Source organism: Simochromis diagramma, unplaced genomic scaffold, assembly GCF_900408965.1.
Source record: "Simochromis diagramma unplaced genomic scaffold, fSimDia1.1 OVJJ01000320.1, whole genome shotgun sequence".
Classification (NCBI taxonomy): Eukaryota; Metazoa; Chordata; class Actinopteri; order Cichliformes; family Cichlidae; genus Simochromis; species Simochromis diagramma.
The window spans coordinates 11,097,227-11,120,898 of NW_024386773.1; the positions used below are offsets into that span (position 1 = coordinate 11,097,227).

Consider the following 23,672-nt stretch of genomic DNA (forward strand, 5'->3'; position numbering starts at 1 on the left):
GCACACTGAAATACTACTTTTCAGAACTGCATGGTCTCGAGTAACAATGGTGACTGAAAAATATTGATGAGAAAAAAGAATCACAGAGCGGATGAAAAAAAAGGAAGCAGATGGAGGACAGTGACAACCTGGGGCCTGTTCTCCAAATGTGGATTAGTCTTTTGGATGCATCAAATTGTCACTGCTACATAAAAGGAAACCATCACTCAATAGTGCTGCTCAGTTCTTGTGGGAGGAACTAATAGTGATTGGTGCACTGGTAAGAAGAGCATTTCAAATTAAGAGAACAGTGTGTGATTGTCATTACGGTTTAGTGGTCCCTGACTCAAGAGCCTCCTTTGTGGGAGGGAATAATTCACATGAATTGACATTTTTTAATTATTAGCCCGCTGCACAAAAATACGCGTGGTAGTTTAACTGGTGATCCTTAATTGGTTGTTAATAGGAGTGTGAATGTTTTTTTGTCTTTCTGTGTTACACCTGGACTGGCAACCTGGCTGCGGCGTACAGCTGGGCATGCCTTATGTAATATTAAAGCAAAGCATTTGTTCTTATGTTCTTATGCAATGCAACTCTGCGAAATGCTAAATTAATTAAAATACCTTGTGGTTCAGAGTAAGAAATGAGCTTGCTCGACCTCTGTAGCCCACACTATCCGTTTTTCAGGCTGCCTCAGACTACTGTACTCTACCACTTGCATTGAATCTCTGAATGATTAGTCAGAGGTTATTTACTGGGCAGTGTAGTTGTAAGGCTTTGATGAGATCAAGAGGGAAAAAACACAGATTGTATCCTGAGTGATTTAAGTATTCATAGTATGTCAAAATGCAGCTGTAAATCTGTGGTGTGCTGTAAAAATCCACTATAACTGCAAATACTACAAACCAGCAGAAGAATACTGGAAAGGAAAAACAAATGAGCAACAAAGAAAAGGACAGGGAGATTACTGGGTAGTGCAAATCAATATTAGTACTTGCTTAGGAAGTTTTTCTGTGAGTAGATTTTTTTTCTTTAACAAAACGCTTAATTCTCTACTTTCATTTTTAGCTATTGTGCAGCTTTTGGAATCTCATACATCATCCTCTGCTAACACTGAACTATGGTTGAACCCTCTTTATTCATGCTTTTAAATAAACTCACTATTGTTGGGGCCATTTAGATCAGCCCACTTTGGCAGGTTAGCTTGTCCTCAATGTTAACTTGCCCTGTTAAAATGAACCAGCCTCTAATTTGAAAAGGAGCTCACGGAGGTCATGATGGATGGTGTTTTCTTTCCAGTGGCAGGAGGTCACACGAACTAATATCCCACATCTCTCACATGCTTGTGTGTATAACAACAGACATGAAATTGTTTCTTTTCCTCATTTTTAATCCCATTCCACCCCCCCTCCCTTTCCCTTTTCATTCCTAGTGCTTGTTTCCGTTGTTATCACACCGTCTCCTGTTTGCCTTTAGTAGAAAACAGGAAGGTGAGCTTGTTTGTGAATATCAGTACGGCAGGTTGTATAAGCCCCTGGATAGATGGTCAAGTCACCCATTTCTCATGTTCACTTCTGTGAGATTTAGTAGGGCAGATTGGTTTCAGGGTTGGCCCCGCACTGATGAGGGGAAAAGAAAAGGGTCGTAAATGTGTCCTGAAATGTGAAAGAGAGAGCAACAAACATGGTGGAGCTGCAGGGTGCTGTTTGACCTGTGAATGCTGCTTGAGCTGCAGGGAAAGAAAACTGCGGTAATTTTACTCATTCTCAGTACACAACATCTCTCAGCAGTGTTTTAAGTTATTCATGCAACTTTGCTATTTCATGATCTGTTCTCAAACACTGAAGCAGTGTTACTTGAAAGGGTATAAAAAGCCCAAGGGCAACTCTTATACAATCTTATATTTCATACAGCAAATATTAGCGTGTTTTTTGTGCCTATTGACATTGTGTAGTTTGTGTTTAATGGAGTGTTAGAGTTAACGTTAGCATCTTTAAGTTCCTCGCACAGTTGTAGCTCATACTCTAACGAGTAAAGCATGTTTTCAGATTATTATACATTTGTTTTTAGTACATTTTTTAATATACAGACATTATAACAAAAGTGTTAAAAAAAGACTTTTTTAAGTCAACTCAAGTTTGCTTATGTAGCGCACTTAAAAAGCAACAGCTGTTGACTAAAATGATCAAATGACATAAAAATAAATGGCAAAATTTAACACAGAAAAAATAGATTTACAGAAAAGTTCTGCTGGTTCAGCTTTGACCAGCCACACCAGCCTCCAGTTGGTGTCCAATTATCGCAGTGCATCAGTTATGACAGGATAGTTTGTTTTATTTAACACAAAGTTTTGGTCCTTTCACGTGTTTGAAAGAGGGCCTTCTCATTGTGTCTTTGTTTAGGCGATTGTTGGAGTGCCTGACAAAGTGGATTGACATTCTCTAAGCTGTGTACTTGTATCTACAATGAGATTATCCAACACTCATTCTTGTAGCGTACTGTTAGGACTATTCAGATTGAAGGCAGATTATATAAACATCATGCAGAGATCTTGTGTTAACCTGCGCTGTCACACAGCAAATGTGTGCCTCTTACCAAAAGCAATCAGGATTGAGCAGCTTAGCAAATGTGCAGGAGATTTATATAAATTTGTTATAGTTAATCCTTTAAAGACATGAAAGGATAATCCATCCAAATTACTGTTTTCAAAACTTTACATGTGCATGTGGCAGATTTAAAGACAATGTTTCCCATAAGGTAATAATAGCTGTTGCCTTATCTTTCAAAATTGCTACTTTACTTTAGAAAATGAATTCGGTCTCACTTTGTGGAATTAAAATAAGCTTATATTATAAAATATGTCTTTTCATCCATGGAAACCACCTGAAAAACTGTTTATAAGCTGACAGATGACTTGTTAATTTTAAATTAATTGCTCCATTAATTGCTCTCTGTTGTCCATCTGCAGATGGACAACAGAGACATTTCACTGTTTACAACGTGTAATGAATTTCTTGAATAATAATGAACTCAAATTTAGAGCCCTTTTTTGCCAAGTGCTGCATTCTGTGTCATTAAAAGCACCGAGATGAGTTCTAGTTAAAAATAGGCTTTAAAATTTTTGAAGTTCATTTTTCTCTGTAATTTTTCCTCTCACAATATAAAAAGACTCGGCAGTCTTGCAGCATCAAGGTGTAATTTATTTATTATATGCTGCTAGTTTAGAGTAGTCCATTAAATCAGTTCTGGGAATCACTTCAGCTGCAGTATTAGAAACAATTTACATCACTTTGCAGGTAGTATTAGAATCCTTCAGTCACCGCCCATCTGCCACTTTCTCCACTGCTTCATAAGTTGTATCTGTTGGGTGTTTTCCAGGTGGTTTTGATTTGCTTCTCTTGCTGTAGAGATTTAAAACCAAAGAGTTTTGTTAGTTTGAGGTGTGTGTGGTGTATATATAGACAGACAGACAGATAAGATGCTTTAATTATTTACTGGTGGCTCTATAGCTGTGACGTGGGAGCTTCCAAAAGTGGAAATTTTCCGAGAATTGCAGGGTTTTTCTTTGTTTTGTTTTGGCACTTGGTGCTGGCTTCATTGCTAAAAGTGGCCCATGTGAGAGTGTGTGCACTGATTGATGACCAGCAACAACGGTTGTTTTACAAATTTTCAGCGTATTTTTCTAGATACTCCCATAGAGGTGATCAATCTTCATGAATAGAAAATAGGAATGATAAATTAAAGTGTAAGCTCGGAGTAAACTGTCAAACCAAGAATAACACAGGCCCTGTATAATTAAGAACTAGTTTTGGCCTGTTTCCTCTTGTGATAATGATTTTAAATGTTCTTTATCACAGCTGTAACAATGTTGGACCTCCAAATGGAGGTTTGGCTGTGCCAAAGTCTGCTTTTCATAAGCAAAGCCATTCACCAACAATAGTGGCTTTTTGCAGCTTGTCAATTCGAATCTCTTTGATTTTATATCCATCATAACTATCTGGATCATGTTGTTCCTGACACAAATTGCTGAAGCAACAGCAGCTTCTTTTAATAAAGTCCAAAACAAGCAATTTCAAACGATTAAACACAAGACTAAATAAATGATTTTTCCCACCTGCTACTGTCTTAATTTTAAAATGAGGCAGGAGGACAAAGCAAGGAAATGAGTCCTTCTGATGCAGATGTCCATTAACCAGAGAAAGGTTGTACTGCTGTGTTTTGTACCTCACTACACCATTTAGTCAACCTGTCACTGATCAGTTCACTATTTATCTTTTTATCTTGATTTATTTCATTTTAACAGGTGAAGAAAAACTAAAATGAATGCTTATCTGGCAGATAAGCGCCTGCCTGGCCGGTACACCATTGGAAGTATATTTTCTGACTGAGTTGGATGTTTAATTGATTATAATTGAGTGAGGAGATTTATAACTTACAACATTTGGAATTGCAGCTGTCACATTTCTAGCTCCCAGTCTGCTTCTCCACTCAGATGTGAAACTTTGCTAGTATGCAACTTTTTATGAAACAACCATGGAAATTGAGACATGTCTCAAATGCTAAAAGTAAAGACATATTAATTTCTGTTTTTTTAATGTAATTTTATTTATACAGCATCAAATTACAACAACAGTTGCTTATAATAATACCCCAAGAAAACCCAATCTAACAAATGACCACCTTTGAGAAAGCACTTAGAAACAGTGGGAAGGAAAAACTCCATTTTAACAGGAAGCAGAACCAGGCTCAGGGAAGGGGTGGTCATCTGCCACTGGTTGAGGGGAAGAGAGGGGGGAAAGACACACTGTGGAAGAGAGCCACAGATTAATAATAATTCATAATTAAATGGAGAAATGTATATAAACACATAGTGAGTGAAAAGAAGCAATGCATCATTTGAAGCCCTTAGCAGCTTCGCCCTATTGCAGTGTAAACAAGAGATGAATCGAGGTCACCTGAGCCAGCCCTATGCTTTATCAGAAAGGAAAGTTTTAAGCCTAATCTTAAAAGGAGAGTGTCTTTCTCCAGAATCCAAACTGGGAGTTGGTTCCATAGAAGAGGGGCCTAAAAGTTAAAGGCTCTCTCTCCCATTCTACTTTTAAACACTCCAGGAACAACAAGTAAGCCCGAGAGTGAAGTGTTTTATTGGTGTGATACGGTACTATAAGGTCATTTAGATAAGATGGGGCCTGATTATTCAAGACCTTCTATGTGAGGAAAAGAATTTTATATTTAATTCTGGATTTAACAGGGAGCCAACGAAGAGAAGCCAGTATGGGAGAAATATGCTCTCTTTTTCTAGTCTCTGTTAGTACTCTCTCTGTAGTATTTTGGATGAACTAAAGGCTTTTAGCATAACCAAGTAAAAGTTAATTACGATGGTCCAGCCACATTAGTGTTTTAAATTGTCTTGCTTGGCAAACTATTATGTTTACAACATGATCTCAGAAATAGGTTGTGAAGCGTTAGGCCACAGAGACCGCTTGGCAGGCTCTTGGCAACCCCTGCACACTGGAGAAACATGTCTATTCACTGGCCAGTTGGCGAATGGTCGTTACTGGCAGCATCTAAGTGAAATTGGTTGGATACAGGTGTATGGTGCTGCACCACAAGCCTCCTTGCAATTGCTTTTTTGTCAGCAGATTGCAGCATTTGCCCATAGTGTGCATGCTCTGTGCAAACTGTCCAGGTACTCCCCAAGCAGAAGTGAATCATGGCTTTTGAAAAGTGTTAGTTACAGCAGTAGAAATGGGGTAACTGAAGGCAAACATTCTACATTCGGCTTTGTGTCACACTTTTTCCAAGTTTCACTATCGCTCAGCGAGTAGTTTGCCACTGTTGGCAGATAAGTCAGCGTCTTCCATACACCTACATGTTACCATGGTAGCCTGCCAGTAAGCAAAGCAATGATGGTGCAGCACCTTTTTTGCAACCACTTTCACCTAGTGAAAGCAACGACCAGCAAGCACCACCAAGCAGTGGTTGAATACAAATATTAGGCCTAACCGAAGGTTGCAAGGTGTTGCTGACTGGTCTCTAGTCCTGTGTAAATGAGGCCCAACATGACATTTTTGATATACTGTTTATTACTGGAGTCATGTGATTCCTCTAGACAGGGATTCAGATGAGAGAAAATACTATGTTCTTTGGTAGTTCTTGATTGACCTTTGAGATAATTATCCTTGTAGTAGCACTAGGAATAAGAATATGAAAAACTAAATATGAACAAATCCAGTCAGAAAAGACTGAAAAATTACAGTTCTGTTATTCAAACACCAAAACTCTCTAAACAGGAAAAATAATACATTCCCTTCATATTCATCTGCTGCAGCCTTGAGTGTTTAGGCACAACTTCTGTACAGTATTAGCACCATCTCCCACAAGAAGAAAGTGGCTTCATTGAAATTAATGAGGTGGCTGAGTTTTTACAGACACACAGATAAAATTGTTCTAAACGTAGCTTATGGAGCATTGGCACATGAGGATATGCAACATTCTGTGGTTGTAGATAATTTTTCACCCCCAGACTGATCCAGTCAAATCATCAGCAATTATTTGGAAGCAAGTTTAAAAAAACATTTCCACCAGAATGGACCTTTTCATTACAAAGTACGTTTCTATTTTGCACAGCAGTCAGTCATCACTGTGAATGAAGGGGTGCCTCCATAATGAAAGCGAGGTCAAAATCCATTGATGCCGGCACAAAAGTAACCACAACCCTTAATTCATTAAGTGTTTAGGCACCAATCGCTCTTTGAAACATGACGGCCTGATGTGAGCTAACTCGCCGCAGAGAACTAAGTTTTGAATATTTCACGGTAATGCAGTTCGCAGTCGTAATGATATTTGACACATCGTAGCGGGTAAGGAACGTCAAACATTATTACAACAAAGCAGTCGGAGACAGCCAGGAGAATGTCGTCTCTCATCAGCTGACAGACAGCTCGCGAAGCGAACTGTGAAATAATTTGTCTCATTGTCTGGCAGCCAGGAGCAGGACTCAGCAACAATAACAACAAGCCCTGTGGTCATCTCTCTATCGTTTGTTAATAATCCTTCATTTTTCTGACTCTTCTCTGCTTGGTGTACACGTCAACCTGCCTGCCAGGAAACATCATGAGAGAAAGTTTTCCTCAAAGAAAAAAAGAGCTGTTCGAAATTCAGTTTGGTGAATGAAGAGCAACAAAAATGTATTATTCTTCTTATGTGAACAGAAATAATAATTCATAGAGAGCCATCATAATTGATGATAGCTAAACCTGTCCCCTACTTTCATGCTGCTATGCCTTTGAAGTTTTCTATTTTGACAGGGATGGATAAAACACAAGCTCAGTATTCTTTGGTTTTTCACCACTGAGTCCTTTACTTTAGATACATACAGGTAGACCAAAGCAGGGTTACAAATTAATTACCATGAACTCTAGAAACTGGTTTAAATCACCACATCCTTTTCTATGAATCAAACGTACTGTAAATTGCGCAATGAATTTAAAAAATTTTAATGGCAATTCTGCAAAATCGCTAAACTTGGCATGGACTACATTGACTTTATTTTTCCCAATTTATTTCAGTGTGGTTAATAAAAAGCAGTCTGTTCAATTCTTGTTTTCATTATATCTGACATTACTTCTGTTATTTCTGGTCTGAATCATCTGTCCTCGTCTTTACTGTGTAGAGAAAAAAATGGAAAGTCATTTTGAATTACGATTTGAGAAACATATTCTTCCCTACCTGCGCGCATTGACTCAGGCAGAGCGGACGGCTGCGTTTGTGATAATCCCTCATCTCTTCATTCTGTGGGTAGCGAGCAGGAGGTGGGTAAGACTGGTATTATACTGCTCTTCGGGAAGGAGAGCAGGCCACGGTGGAAGCTTTAGGTCAAAAAAACAAGAGTCAGAAAGGTGGAGAGCATCCCTCAAGAGGCCCAGTGGTCAACAGTGCATGGGTCTTACCTGTCATAGGTCTCTTGGTGTCGAGAATGCAGTGGAGAGGAAACTCTGGAGCCAAAGAGGCCAAACAGTCAGAGAGGAAGCAAAAAGGGTCTTTTGACAAGTGCAAGTGTTCCAGTGAAGCCTAGAGGATTAAAATCAACTCGGTTCTTGAGCCTTTTTTAAGTGACTCTTATGTAAATGGGTTGACCAAGGTCAGAGGTACTATATGCAGCATAGTCCTCTCTGTTTTCTTCTTAAACAAAAAAGTGCACAAGCAAACACTGGTGAACATCGTTTCATGTCACAGTACTTAAAGTCAATGTAAGTATCCTCTCCAGGTGATGATTTTGTGTCTCTTCTCGCCAACTTACAAGCACGTCCTTGAAGTCCGTTATTAAATCAATTTGTTGCCCCAAATGCCATCATGGCTCACAGCATTCACCAGAGAGTACACCTTGGCTTCTTCCTCGCCTCAGAGCCCACTGGCAAGGCTTTGTTATGCCTGGTCTGAGCCACATAGATAGCACTGGTCCTATCTTTCTGCTTCTGTCCACCTGTCACAGCAGTCATTCACCTGTGTAATCAAATTATCAGGGGCCCAAAAGAAGCAGACGACAACAGGCATTAAAATAGGGAACAAAGAAAGGAGAAGAAGCAAAGATTTCTGTACAATGCTATGTCCAAAATTATATAACTGCATATTATTGATGTAGTAAATCAGTAATAAATACCTAGACAAGAAGCAATGAACCAACAAAGAACAATTGACTTTTAATTTCCCTTTAGCTATACAGAGCTCAGTACTCTTGTACTTTTTTCATTTAATAAAAAGTATTTATAATTTATCTGAAAATTGATGAGTGTAAAGACAGAAATAATTAATGTTCCTGCATGCATGTGATGTTGTTTCCACTCATTTTGTGGCCAAGGACAGGGTTAAGGTTCAGAGCAGCAACAATGATGTGATTAAGGACTTTTAGCTAGCACTGGTTGTGTTATTTTTAACATATGACAAAAGCAGATTTTTCATAATTATAGCTGAATTGATTTATTTTTACATGAGGTATTCTAGGTTTATTTAGCTTTAAAATTAGCTGTAGCTCATATACTTTAACTTGTCTTTCCCGTTAGTTCTTAGATTTAATTTTTTTCTCAAGGTCATTTACATACTAATGGAACGCCCACTGATTACATTTTCCATCCATTTTCTTCCCCATATTCAGTTCAGGGTTATGACGGGGCTGGAGCCTATCCTAGGTGTCATAGGGTAAAAGCCAGGGTACACCCTTGACAGGTTACTAATCTATCACAGAGCTAACAGGGAGACAGACGTTCACACCTATGCAATGTTCCTCTAATTTTTCATGTGTCTGAGCAAACACACAAACTCCCTGAGCGATCCCTTGGACCACTGTGAGCGACATCAGTCTGTCATAGCCTGTCAACCACGTTGATTAGCTGCGTATATACGAATGTGAATCGCATTATTGGCTGGACTATGGGATAAGGTGGCATCGTTCTAGTGATGAATCTAAAATTTAAATTTGTGGTTCAAGTCACTGTCAATACGTCCCGAGGTGTGTGTCTACGGCTATCTATAACAGATAGAATCTGCATTTCAGCAAATGGTGGGGATCTTATCAAAACTGATGAAATTATGAACAGAGAAAAGTACTGTCAGATTTTGATCCACCATGGAATTCCATGTGGAAAATGCTGGATTAGAGAAAACTTAATTTTTCAGCATGACAATGATCCCCAACACTGCCTATCCCTTAAAAGCATAGAGTGTCTGGAGAGAAAACACACACATGGAGCACTACCATTCATGTACTGGCCTCCTGAGAGTCCGGACCCCAACATTATATATAATATTTAACAGTGATTTAGAGAGAACAGACCAAAAGACAGCCAATATCCAAAGAAGAGCTTCAAATGTCCTTCAAGAAGCCTGAAGAACTTTTCCCGAAGAAGGTTGTGTTGAAGAACAAAGCTGGTCATACCAAATAGTGACTTTCAAGCTTATTGGAATTGTACAGACTTTGTTTTTGTCTTATATTCTGTTTCAAATTATGTTTGCTCATGTTTCAATACATCACTGCATCTTAAAAGTGATATCAGTTGTGTGTTTAAAGCATATATCCCACTTTAACCATGAGTGACTATTATAGTGAAAGTGACAATTTTCCGTTCTCAGTGACAACTGTAGTGTCTCACAACTACGATTTTAAATGAGAAATTATAAGAAACAAATGGAAAATAGAAAATCAATTTTCTTATTTATTTACTACCATGAAAAAAAAACTTGGCCTTCATTAAGCTCGTTGACAGGATGTAACTGTCATGGTTTTGGGTCGGTGACCCAGTGTTCTGTGTTTTAGACTTTTTAATTTAGCTAAATTCATTTTGAGTTTGAGAACTGGGCCTATTTCTGGATGTTATTATGTTGGGTTTTCTTTTTTACTTACTTTAGGTCATCAGTCATCAGTTTATTTTCCTGTTCCCTTAGTCCTGTCTCTGTGTTTCTTGTTTAGTGTTTTCTTCCTGTTTTCTTACACCTGTCTTTATGTTTTGTCCTCAGCATCTTCCATGTTAAATCTATTGTTTCCATGTTTGCTATTCTCTGTGTCTCCCCCTCTCATCGCAGTCATGTCTCGGTTAGGGATGGGTATCGTTTAGGTTTTATCCGATACCAGTACCAAACCGGTACACAGCAAATTCAAAAGTGTTAAATGTTTTGGTGTTAATAGTCTTCTTGCAAAAGTAGAGTTAATTTTACTCTAAGCAGAGTCACATTCTTTTAATGTAACTCTGAGGTGTAAAATGATAGTAGTTAAAATCGAGTGTTAAAAATGAGTGTTTCTCTGTCAAATCTGGAGGTGTTACAATGGAAACATTAACTCTTGACCTCTTAACTCTGAACTCCTACAGGGGCTATGACACCAATAGAGTAAATTCACAGACTCCGCCCCCAGCACGGCTCCAATCGAAGCTGAGGTGAAGCCGTTTCAGAACATTTTGCTCTACATATTTGAGTTGTTTGCCATGCTTGGTAAGTCATTTTTTCAAAGATTGTTTCAATTATTATTATGAGCTTTTACTTCTGTGGCTCTTTGGAGTTGAGACAAAGCTGTGTGAAAGGCATTAGCCATGTTGCTCTGTGATAGCATAATATTCTGTTTTAGCTAGCTGAAAGGTATTGTCTGCGGGCAAATACCACAGCCTTGAAAAAAAGCTTGCATGTGAATTTTCAGTCAAACCTTTGGTCAAATACACCTAAAACAATGTCTAGAATGTGAAATGTTGGTATAATGGTGCTACTTGAAGCCTGAAAACGATCACCCATAAAAAAAAAAAAACGAACAAACAGCAGTAGCAGACGTCCTGACTGGATTCTACGTTAGCATAGATCCCTCCAGAGTTCTGTGCACACGGTTTAGGTAAAAATTAAAAAGGTTGAGGTTTTACATTTAGTTCAGTATTACCTGTTGCCTGTGTCTTTGTCTTTTGGGAAAATACTTTACACAAGTAATGGCTCAAAGAGGATTCCTTTTTTTTTTTCTGTGCTGCAATTGTTTACTGGATTATTTGTGCCATTAATTAGTGTCAACTAATTTTTATTCAATCTCCGCACAGGATATGCTTGTGAAGATGGAATATGGGGGAGAGCAGAAGTTCGTTGAAGTTCCACAAAGGGATGAATGAAGGACATGCATATTGTATTGAAGAAATAAGTGATGAGAATGCTGTTATTTGCATTTACTATGTCAGACCTTTTGATAAACAAAATTCTAATGAAAGTGAGAACATGTATACTGTTACATCTTTCAGAAAATGTTTTGAAATTGTGGTGCACAGTTCAGAATAAATGTTTTTCAAAAACCATTGCATCTTTTTAGTAAATGTTTATTTCCAAAAGACATTTCTAGAAGTTCAGAACAGTAAAATTCCCGCTTTTAAGAATGAATTAGAAGATAACTCTTACGTAGTTAAACTAAAATACTCTTTGAGAGTTTAATATATAAACTCTTAACACCAAGTGTTAAATTATCAACTCCAGACAGATTTGGTGTTTAACACTAAATCAGAGTTAACGTACCAACTCTCCAAAAAGAGTTAAATTAACACTCTCTGGTGTGGACCCATATAGACACTTTAATAGTGTTGAAATCAAATCCGACAGTGTTAATTTGGACATGCTGGATTTGCTGTGTACTTTTGAAACAGTGCCGGTGCTTAAACAGTGCTCGAACCGGTGCTTAAAGAATGGAGAACACACACTTTGTCCAAAAATCTCTTATGTTTAGCTGTTTTTTTGTAAAAAGATAACAATGTTAGCCTTTTCTGCAGCTAGAGGGCATATATGGTATCACTCTTGGCTGGAAGCAGTGCTTAAACAATGGAAAAAACAAACTTTGTCCAAAAACCTCTCATGTTTAGCTGTTTCCCACTTTTTCTTTGGTCATTTTAGCCTTTTTGGCCAGGGTGAAGGGAGTATCTGCCATCAAACAAGAAGACAGCCGCATGTAACTATGACGGTGTTTGCTAGTTCACCTTACCTACATTAATGTAATAACGTGGTTAGCCTACTCAACGTAAATTACACACGAACAACATTAAGCTACTCACGCAGAGAAGAACGGCTGGTCCTGCTGCCATCATCATCCGTCATCATTTCTGCTACACTGGCAGGGCTAGGGGCCAGGACTCTCCTCTTTATGGCACCGGATACCGGTACCCATCCCTAGTCTCGGTGTTCTGTCTCCCTTACCTGTTCCCATGTTCTTTTTCGTGTTTCCCCTGTCTCATGTGCCCATGTTTGTTTATCCCCATCCCGATTTTACGCTTGCATGTCATATGCGTGCTACTTCCTGTTTTATTTTGTCAGTCCCTCGTCTCATGTGCCTTGTTTCAGTTTTGCTTCTGCTATAGTGATGTGTAACAAAAGTCCAGACTTGAAAAGGGAGTCCTTACAGTTTTCCACTGCAGTGTTTATTCTGTATTTTTGACCTTTCTGATGAGTGGCAGGCAGTGTGAATTGCTGCTTTGTCTACAGTAGCAGAAGCAAGCACCACAATATCAAGTGTATTCAAAAACTATAGCCTTTCTTTTAATATGCCAGCTTTTTTTTTCACATCAGTCAAAGAGCAAGGACTTTTTATACAAAGTGTTTTCTTTTCTTTCTTTTTTTCTCGTTTCTTCATGCACATATTCGAAACACATTAAAACAGGTGCATATAATTACACAGTAAAGTGCATTTGAAACTATGCATCAAAGTTCATCTTTTTCCTAACCTTTCTCATTTATCTCCTTTTGTAGGTATGGGGACATGGTGCCAAAGACAATTGCTGGAAAGATCTTTGGCTCCATCTGCTCCCTGAGTGGCGTCCTGGTGATCGCTCTGCCCGTCCCTGTCATTGTCTCCAACTTCAGCCGCATCTACCACCAGAACCAGAGAGCAGATAAACGGCGTGCTCAGAAGGTACAAGTTAGTGTCTTTTTCTCATGTGCTTCGACAGGGACAACAATGAATATTAGGGGTGCAACGATACACAAAATTCACGGTTCCGTTCAGGTCGATACTTTGGTGTCATGGTTCGATATTTTTTCGACAGAAAAAAAATGTTCATGCCTTTTTAATTTGTCATTTATTAAAATTATAAATAAGTACTCAAAAGTACAGTTTTTAAATTTAATGTTGCTGAAAGTAATAAAAAAATAAATCTATATGATCGAGAAATCACTCGTCTTTGGAAAAGAGAGTTTATTACAGAGAAATGGCTCTTTCCAAAATAAAAGCTATACTATCCGCTTCTTCTGGGCTATATTCTCAGCAGCATATTAAACATATCAGGTCCCCATAAGGAGAATCATGTGCTAAAGGCTGTCTAAATGACTCGGGTAAAGTTTGTAGCATGCGTGCTTGTTGTTTTTGTCTGCTTCCACTTGTCTTTGCACTAGGATGATGTCGGCGTAAATGTGCAGTCATATTCGTTGTGTTCCCACTAGTGCTGCCAGCGTAAATCTCGTTGAAATGACGTTAACGCCACAACACGGCAAATCTCCGTTAACGAGCTACCGCGGATCGCCACGTGCGTGGGGCTGGGCGGCGTCACACGTTAACGAGCTAACTGCGCTAACGCACTAGTTCCCACCCATGTAATTGAGCATTGCGTGGCACATCCAACATACTGTTTTACTTTAGTCCATGACGCACTTACCTTCAGGGTCATACGTCTCATGAAAACCAAAATAGTTCCAAACGCCAGATCTGAATGAGGGTAGGGGAGGTTCAATTTGCCATGTTGCAACGAGAGCTCTGTCTCGCTAGCTTGCCCTGCGGTCAGTGCGTCACTGCGTTTGGCTACTCCGCCTAGGCTGCACTGTCGAGCGCAGATCCACTGAGCGCTCAACACAGAAAGCATCGTCAGAAGAAAAGTTGATCAAATAAATTAAAAATATTGTATTGTTCAATACACATGCGTACCGAACCGAAAGCACTGTATCGAACGGTTCAATATCGATACGAGTATTGTTGCACCCCTAAGGAATATGTGTGGCTGAAATCAGTGGCTGTGTTAAATCATGTGCAAATATTACCAGAGGAGTGCATGCTCTTTATTTTCAAAAGGCCGAAGTTGTAGTGCAATATGACACATTAATAAATTAATGAGAATAAATGGAAGGATGAAATATTGAGTAAAACTTTTGGATGTGCGGGTACTAATAGTTAGTCCTAAAATGGGAATAAAAACTTTTGAAAGTCCTTTTGTTTTATTCACATCATTAAAATAATGGATGTGAGTTTAAAGATCTTGATGACAGATGAGTTTCGTTCATATGGAAGGCACACGGTTATTTTACCAACTTAAAAAAAGGTGCTGGTGAAAGGGACTGACCCCAATTAGGAACTGTACAACTGCTTTGCGAATGAATGTCCTTCACCATAATTCATCCCACATTTTTCAGCACCATCATACACACAAGAAATGTGTTGCCCTTCAGATGCACATTAACTTAACATACTTTTAGACACACTCACACACAAGTTGTGTGTTTCTTAGACACACACTAAGTACCAAATGTTAGCCAGCCATTCACTACAATTCCCCCAGTAGGCTTGACCTTTCTATGGGGCTAGATAAGAGCGCTATTAAGTTAGAGAGCAGCTGCTGATAGCTAATTGAGGAGGGAAAAGTGTGATTTGAATCCTTACTGATATTAGAATCCTAGGTGTGTGGTTTTCTAATTAATATACTGATTTCAATCAGTTCAAACACAACAGCATGGGCTCTCTCGAACCTTTATTGAGTCCAGTGAGGCTCAGTTCTGAGTAAAATAGGTCTGATAGAGGCAATGAATTGGTGAACTGGTGAAGTTGGATTCATCCTGTTAGATCAAACCTCAGTCAGTCTTGGTAATATTTACATTCAAGAAATTGAGAAAAACCTTGTGTACTTACATCTGGTTTCATAATATTTTCGAAAGGCTGCCCAGCTGTGTATGTTTCATAAAAATATGACGCACTAAATAATTTTATTGTGTCATTGCTACTTTAAAACACTGTTTCCCACTGATGTGGTATACAGAAAATACAACCTCTGCAGCACTTCTTCTGTAACACTTTCATAACAGATGCGTAGTTACTTGTTCATTGACAGAATGTCTATTGTTTTGATATTGACATGCTTAAGTGGGCATGGTCGTACTGTTGCTAAGCAACAGCGACTGACAGTAGGGCTGACCAAATATACTCCATGACCCAGCAGCTTTTTTTTCCCATGCATTTGTTGTGCAAGTTGCTTTTTATATTGATCTTGAAGGATTTTTTTTTTAGATATCATCTTTCAGTGGTTGTAAAACATTTTTAGACCACAAAGGGACCATAAACTCTTCACACTAATGAAGTTCTTTTAGCTTTTTGATGCTTTTCAGGCTTATAGTGCCTATTAAAGCAGTGAGGAGGCTCTCTGGGAAACGTAGCCCACTCTCAATGAGGAATTAATTTACAAAAACATTATTAAGCTGTTAAAGGATAATTAAAAAGAAATAACATTTTATTGCTGCTTTTTGCCGTGGTCGTTGAGGATCTTCCCTCAATAGAAATCCCTGATGCAAGTAAACCATTATTCACATTTTAAAAGCTTAAAGGCTTAAAAACTAATGTTCAAAGTTGAAACAACGGACAGGACAACAAAATGTAAGCAAACACGGAAGTGCCAAAGTGCTTAGAAAGAAATCTGATTCAGCAATTAGAGTTAAGGTCTATAGGTGGCTTTAATATAGTAATTTAGCATAAATGTTTGTATCTAAAGTGTCACGTAATAAAACAAATTTTAAAAAAAGAAAGTAGGTCTGGACTTGGTAATGTATTAAAAAAAAATTGTTACCTTGCAATTAATAGGAAATGAAAAAATAACTTGTTCTGGTATTTCAACATAACAAGCTACACTCTGTCATGGCTTTAAATGGATTTAATCCTATTACACAACAAAAATATCCCTCACACACGTTGGTGTTTTTGTGAAGCTTTAGTTTATCTTGGTCATTGTCTGCTTTTTCACTCATTTTCAGTTTTTCCAGTCTTTCTATCTGACCACTTTCAGAGGAATGTTTTTGCTTTTTAAGCCTCTTAACACTGACCTGTGAATCATTCAAGCAGAAAAAAGGCACCTAACTCACGGGATGAGCCAGTGTTGTGCTTACACCTAATAAACGTGTTAGCAACAAACCAGTTCTAGATTATAAATTTTAGGCACAAGAAACAAGAACCCATCCCAAAAATATATAATTTCTTGCTACTTCTTTAGTTGAATCTATTAAAAGATGCTAAAAACAACACGGTTAATTAGCATAAAATTGTGTTTTTGCTATTTAGATCGCGGTCCCCAACCTTTTTTGCGCCACGGACTGGTTTATGCCCGACAATATTTTCAGGGACCGGCCTTTAAGGTGTCGCAGATAAATACAACAAAATAAAACTTGTACCGGTACCGAAAAAAAGAAGATTTATTCATAACACGCGTGAAAAGACCCAGGAAAACAGAGTTAACGATAAAAACGATAACAAAAAACTGATAAAAACCCTGAAAACCATACATTTCACACCCGAGCCTCAACTTTTGCGGCCCGGTACCAAACGCCCGGGGGTTGGGGACCGCTGATTTAGAATATTTAGATTATTTAGTGTGCAGTGTGTCGGTAGCAAAATGATTAAAGTGCATAAGTGGAGGACAAAAGAAAAAGTGGCAGGCCTAAAAGAGCAAATGAACAGTATGCCAAAGTCATGCCCTTAGAAAATCGCACAAGACACCAACACCAACCCTGAGAGATGCAATTGGCCCTTGAATTGATCCATCTACTGTCCACCGAAGCCTCATTAGAAATGGTGGAAGGGTGGCTGTCAAGAAGCTCTTCTTGACATATGACAGTTATAGCAGGCAAAAAAAACAAACCCTGATGCAGGACTCTGAATACAGGAATGAACTAAAACAACAATGAAATCCAACACAAATGCAGGGCAGGAGCAGGAAAACTAAACACCAGGAAACACAAAGTAGGAGGACACACAACCATGAAGGACGACATGACAAAGGACAAGAGGAGACTCACAATTTGTACTCACAAGATAATGGCAGGAGAGGAAACAGGTTGGAACATAGCTGAGTTTATTTTGTCTGTTTCATTGTCAATATGTACAAAGGAGGTACAAGAGTGTCTACAATCATCTGTTAAACACAGCGGCTGGTTTGCAGCTTCATTTCAGCAAGTGGCATTGGGGACCTTGTCAAAGGTGATGTTGGGGATCTGGGCAAAACTAAGCAACACTATCAGTCGTAGACTGATACAGGAAAGACTACAGGAAAGTTTCCCTCTGAGAGTTCAGTCTGTACTGAAGAATAAAGATGGCTGTATATATATGCTGGCACATGTTTCAATAAACCAGTGAAACAATTCCTTGTTTTTCCAGCAAAATATAAAAAAATTATGGACTACTGCTCATGGTTTTTGTACAGTGTCCCCCAGTGAGCTATATTTGATCTAATGAAGCAGCTTCTTCTTCTTCTGCCTTTAATATAACTTAAAACAATAGGAAGAAAAATCAAGGGGAAATATCTGTTATGGTAACTCTGTTCAAAAATTAATTTTCCTTTTATTACTTTATATGTTCTGGCCTCCCATTTCTCTCCAGATCTCATTCGTCTTCATTCTTCTATAACCACACACTGCTCTCGGTTCCTATTACAATTATGTAGTCATCAGGGGATTTGATTTTACAAAAAGGTCTTCTCGTGTATCCATTGTGGCTTCTCAGTCATTAAATAGAAAGTAGAGAAACCAAATTGGGCTTAATGATAGTTATTGCCTGCTAACTACTGGAGTGTATGCCTCAGTGCAAAGTACAGTCTGTCTTGAAGTTCAGTAACCCACTGAGGATATAACTAGCCACAGAAACAACCCCTGCCCTGATACTAATGTTCCTAATTCCCCAATAATTTGAAAACCAAACGTGCAGATGACAAAGACAGGTTCCTCTTTTATTCCTTCAGCAAATCAGCACTGCAGCACAGTGCAGTCAGAGTGCCGATAAGTGTCGAGGCAGTAAATGGACTGAGGTCACACCGGTAATGGGACAGCAAAGTCAAGTGGAGCCACACTGAGAGATGGCAGGTTGTTAAGGAAAAAAAGTCCTGAGACCAGAGACGTGAGGGCAAAACAAGACGATGGGAGCAAGAGAGGAAAGAAGGATGGAGGTCTGACAAGAGTAAAAAGAGTAAGAGAATAAAAAGAAGACCGAGGAAGCAGAAGGAGGAAGTGTAAGAGAGGTCTTATTGGGGTAGAAGAAAGAAAAAACAGGAAGAGGGCTCTATATAGCAGTAGTTTCAAGGCTCACTTGTCTTGGAAGTGAACATTTTGAACCCTTCTGCTGTCTGACTGTCAGACTGTGGGTGGTAATGTTGGAGCATATAGGTCTGATTTGTGCGGTCAACTGAGACCACCGATGAAGTAAAATCACCACAATCATGACTGGGTTTTAGTCAGGATGTTGAAGAGGCTCGTTCGGGGCACACCAAACTTTAGAGTAATTTCTTAAAGAACTTCCCCAGCCATGAAATACTTATTCATCACCCTTTAGGAGGCATTTACTTCTAAAGTTGAGTTTAGTGAATTTCAACTTTTGGGATTTTGACGGATTTTTAACGTAACCTCTCCTCCCCTTTTACAGTATCATGCTTTGTTTTTAATTTTATGGAGGGAATTTGATGTATCAGAATAACAAAGTATCAAGTATTTGATACTTTCATCAGAATTTTTATACTTTAATAGAAGAATGAGGTTTATTCAGGTGGCTTTGGCTCGTCTTAAGGAATAAAGCAGTAAAGTATATCAACTGAACTCTGTGGACTTTTTCAACATATTTGAACAAGCAAACATATGAACAACTCTCAAACAGCTCTTTTAGATGAAAGCTGTATGAAAAAGACAGAAAATTTTTAATCATTTTCATAATTTGAATATATAAATGACATAACATTTCAGAAAAAAGAGGCCACTAGTGAATTTAAAAGCATTGTAGGGAATATGGGGAATTAGAGCTGTGGGTGTTTTTCTCTTGTGTTTTATGCTTCATGTTGTGGGTATTTGTATGCAATATATTGTGTTGTAGAGGTTGTATTTAATGTTTGCTTCCTCGGTCAAGAATCCCTTGTGAAATTTGATATCAGTAGAACTTCCTGGTCAAATGAAGTTAAAGCAGATCAATCACATTTCAGCTTGGGTGTAAGGTTGTAAGATTCTCCGTAGGGAATGATATGTGGCACCAAACATCCAGTGTCTTCTCTTTGTTATTGAAATGTGTAGCATCATCATGCCTACATCTAAAGAGCTTCCTGAGACCTTTGGGATATTTATGAATCTGGTACTGAGGTTAAAAAAATAAAAAAATAAAAAACCTAACCATTCCAGTCCAAGGAAAATATTCTAGAAGTAGAAAAGATTTTCAACAACATGAGAAAAAAGTGCCAGTCTGTCCAGGGCTAGACTAGAAGCCTCAGATAATGTAAGATTTCATTACAGGATGTGCAGGTAATGCTTGCACCTGTTGCTATTAGCATGCACACATTTATAGTCTGAAAGAGAATCACAAGCTTAACCTGCATGTGAAGCTTGCCATTAAAAAGTTCTTTCTATCCAAAATGAACATTAGAGTAAAACTGCAGCTTGCTAACATGTACGCAAAGACTTTTTAGAATAAAGGATAAAGACAGAAGCTTTTTGGCTACAGTAACAGCGGACATTTTTGTGCATTGATTACAAGATTGACATGTTGTATCTTTTCTTTTAAAGAGTAACAAATTATTATGCACAAAAAGAAATTCAAGTGAGATTTACTTACTTACTAATGCCCATCTTTTTTTCTTTTTTTTTAACCTTTTTTTGAACTTTGAAACTTGCAAATTGTGCAGCCAAAGCCTAATATACAGTAGTATTTTTCTAGTACACTTTCTTAGTATACATTAATGAGGCACAATGAACTGAAGACATTCTTTTCATGATGAACTTGGGTACTGTAACGGCTAGCGAGGCAAGCCACGTGGAGTTATGAAGAAGGACCCACAATGAAGGCACTTACTTGATGCGAGTGAGCTTTACTTACGTTAACAAAAGCTAAACAAAAGCAAGGGAGGCAAAATCAGAACTAAGAAAACCTGAACTAGAAAAACTAAGGATCAAACAAACAAATCTGAAACCTGAAGGAGATGGAGAGCAGAGCAAACATGGGTTAAGATAAACAGGGAGAAAACACGGAGTTAACACGGACACACACTTTAAAAAATATACACAGGGGGCAAGGAGGAAACTACACACAGAAGGGAGACACAGCTGAACCTAATGAATATGACAAGACAAGGAGGATGCAAAGTGAATACACTAACATCAGACACAGACCTTCAAAATAAAACAGGAAATACACTGACAGAACAAAAGGAACACAGAGTAACATGAGGGGCATAGAGACCAAAAGCTAAGACCAAGAAATACAGAACCCAAAACACTAATAAACATGAACCAGGAAGAGACTACAGACTACTAAAAATAATAATACAAAATCAAAACACTGAGTCACAGACCCAGGACCATGACAGGTACTGTGGTGAACATGGGTACAATCTGACACAGGGGTGTCCAATCCCAGTCCTGAAGAGCTACCGTCCTGCAGCTTTTAGATGCGTCCTTGTTCTAACACACCTGAATCAAATGAATGGCTTGTTATTAGGCCTTTGCCAAACTTGGTGGTATGCTGAAGAGGTAATCCAACCATTTGATGCAGCTGTGTTGGAGTAGGGATGCATCTAAAAGCTGCAGTAGCTCTCGAGGACTGGGATTCGGCGCCCCTGATCTGACATATGAAAATTCCTCGGTTTGTTTCAGTTATTTATTTACATTTTTTACTTACTTTTAAATTATTTGGTGGCAAACATAATTTTTTTCTGTTTGGCATTTTCATGATGATGAGTTTTGTAGGACAAAACAATAAATTCATTATCATTGGTAGAGAATTTTCAGTTACATTTTCACTAATATTTCAATGAAAGATTCATTCAGTCCTTCTGGGGCTCAGACAAACTTTTAAATCAATGGGATTTTAAGGCCATCAAAAGCAAATTAACCTTTAAAAGGCCTGGTTTGCAGTTCGTTCAAGAGCATACACAATGGTTTACAGCATAAAAATGAACACTACAGTGCTCAGTTGGAAAACAAATCATTTTTATTGCAGCTAGACAAATATTGATCCATGTGTGATACCTTTATTAATTATTCAGGGACTTGATTTTAAAGCAGTTTGACTTAATCTGCTTCAATATTTTCCACTGTCTTTAACTTTGAACTAAATGAGACTCAATCACACCTCTGGAGTTGTCATGTGTTTAGAGTAAAAGTTTCTTAGAGAACTGTTTGGGCTCAGCAGCTCATCACAGACGCTCAGCGCAACCTTTTGCACTTACAGAAGAATCAGAGACGCTTATTCTTTCATATTTTTCCCTTTCTTGTGTCGAGTAGTACTTTTGATCAATCATAAAGCCAGGCAGCTTGTGACGGTAATTTCACTGGTTTCTAATTCATTCACTCTTCGGCTGCAGAAAGAAGCAGTCAATGATCCTCCCATTTTACCCCTGTTTCACATACTGACCACGTACATACACAAGCACTATTATTACCTCTCAGGTTCCAGCTTTTCATACAACTTCACTAGTTTGACAGGCAGTTTTTGAAGCGTCTAAATATTACTTTTGAATCATGTCTGGAAAGCAGATGTTCTTCGGTATCTCCTGTTTCTTAAATGTATATAAAGGGGGTGAGAGAGAGAGAGCACAGTGGGGTGAGGTTAAAGATAAAGCTCACCTTACAGTTGTCATAATATCCTCTTCATTTTATGAAATCCTTAATGCAATGTCTCTCTCATTTCCTGTCTCCTTTGTTCTATTATTTTATCTGTTAAATTTAAAGCAATTTTATCTTTTTGCTGCAACAGAAAGGGAATAAAATAAACTGATAAATGTTGGCAAACAGACTTTGCAATGTTGTGAACTCAGTAGGTTCTCATGGGCATAATTGGCACTAATGCAGCAAATTATCAATTTGTGCTTGCAGCACCATTAAATGCAAGACTTGGCTTCATGTTGCATTTATATTTTTCTTAGTTTGAGCCCATTTTTTGTTGTTGTTGCTTTTCTTGGTGGACCGACTCTTTAGTTTTATCCTGTTTTAGAAGAATCAATCTGAAGGGTTCAGACTCAAAAGTCTCACAACTTTCTGCCAAAAATTGGAGTTTCAAAGAGATCATCGTGATTCTTCATTCTTTATTTATGATTAGTCAGAGTTTGCTGCTCTTCCAGGGATCCAAATAAAATGAATTATAAAAAAATACAAAATAAAAACTCGGTATCAATGGACTGGAAGGAAAAACTAGAAAAAGCGAAGCTGTAAAGAATCAGAAAATATAAGGGCTAAAGTTACAGATGAAAGAATAAAAAGTTAAAAGAAGACATTCATTTAAAAAAGCTTTTTGATTCAATCTACACTGCCTTGGCAAAATTGTTGTTAGACATCCCAATTAAAGCTACAACTACCCAAGAATTGCTTTCATGATTTTGATTGTTGTTTTCTCTGTAAAACATAAGAGATCTTTATATATTTAAAAAGAGCACTGTGTTAGACTAAAAACTGATCAAAGTATTTACATATTATTTAACTGTTTTAAACCTGTTTAAAAGGTCCTCATATTCTTGCACACCTGTAATCTGGAGTTGGTATAAGCCTCCAGTAACTTGAAATCCTATCATGTTTCCCCCAAACACAAAGACAAGCCATTATCGTAGAATTTGCTGTCTAAAACCTTTTTCTAGCTGGTGACTTCAGCCTCAGTCAGCATCTTTGGGAAAAACTGGAAACTGAGCCAGGCCTTATCGCCCAACATCACTACTGGGATTTCAGCTAAATGTGAGCAAAAATCTGCAGCAGCTAGATAGCAACATATTTATGCTCATTTCAGACTTGAAATTAAATTTTCAGCAATCCCAAATGAGTGTATTGTTTGGGTGCCGACTTACAGACATACTCAGTAGCAGCATGTTACAGACACAAGAACATGACAGCAGTCTCTGTCATATATAATGAAAGAGGGAAACTTGAAAATGCAGAGATAAGAGCAGTCATGTAGTAGCTGTGAAAATTACTACAGAGTTTGTGTGATGAGT

General features: G+C 38.2%; 1 protein-coding gene across 1 annotated transcript in view; it reads left to right on the forward strand.

Moving 5' to 3' along the window:
* LOC120719012 (potassium voltage-gated channel subfamily D member 3-like) overlaps positions 1-23,672 on the forward strand; it is a 90,556-nt gene that overhangs the window by 53,780 nt on the left and 13,104 nt on the right. The window contains exon 3 of the mRNA XM_040007831.1: positions 13,231-13,393. Coding sequence (XP_039863765.1) covers positions 13,231-13,393 — 163 coding nt within the window. The remainder of the gene's footprint in view (positions 1-13,230; positions 13,394-23,672) is intronic.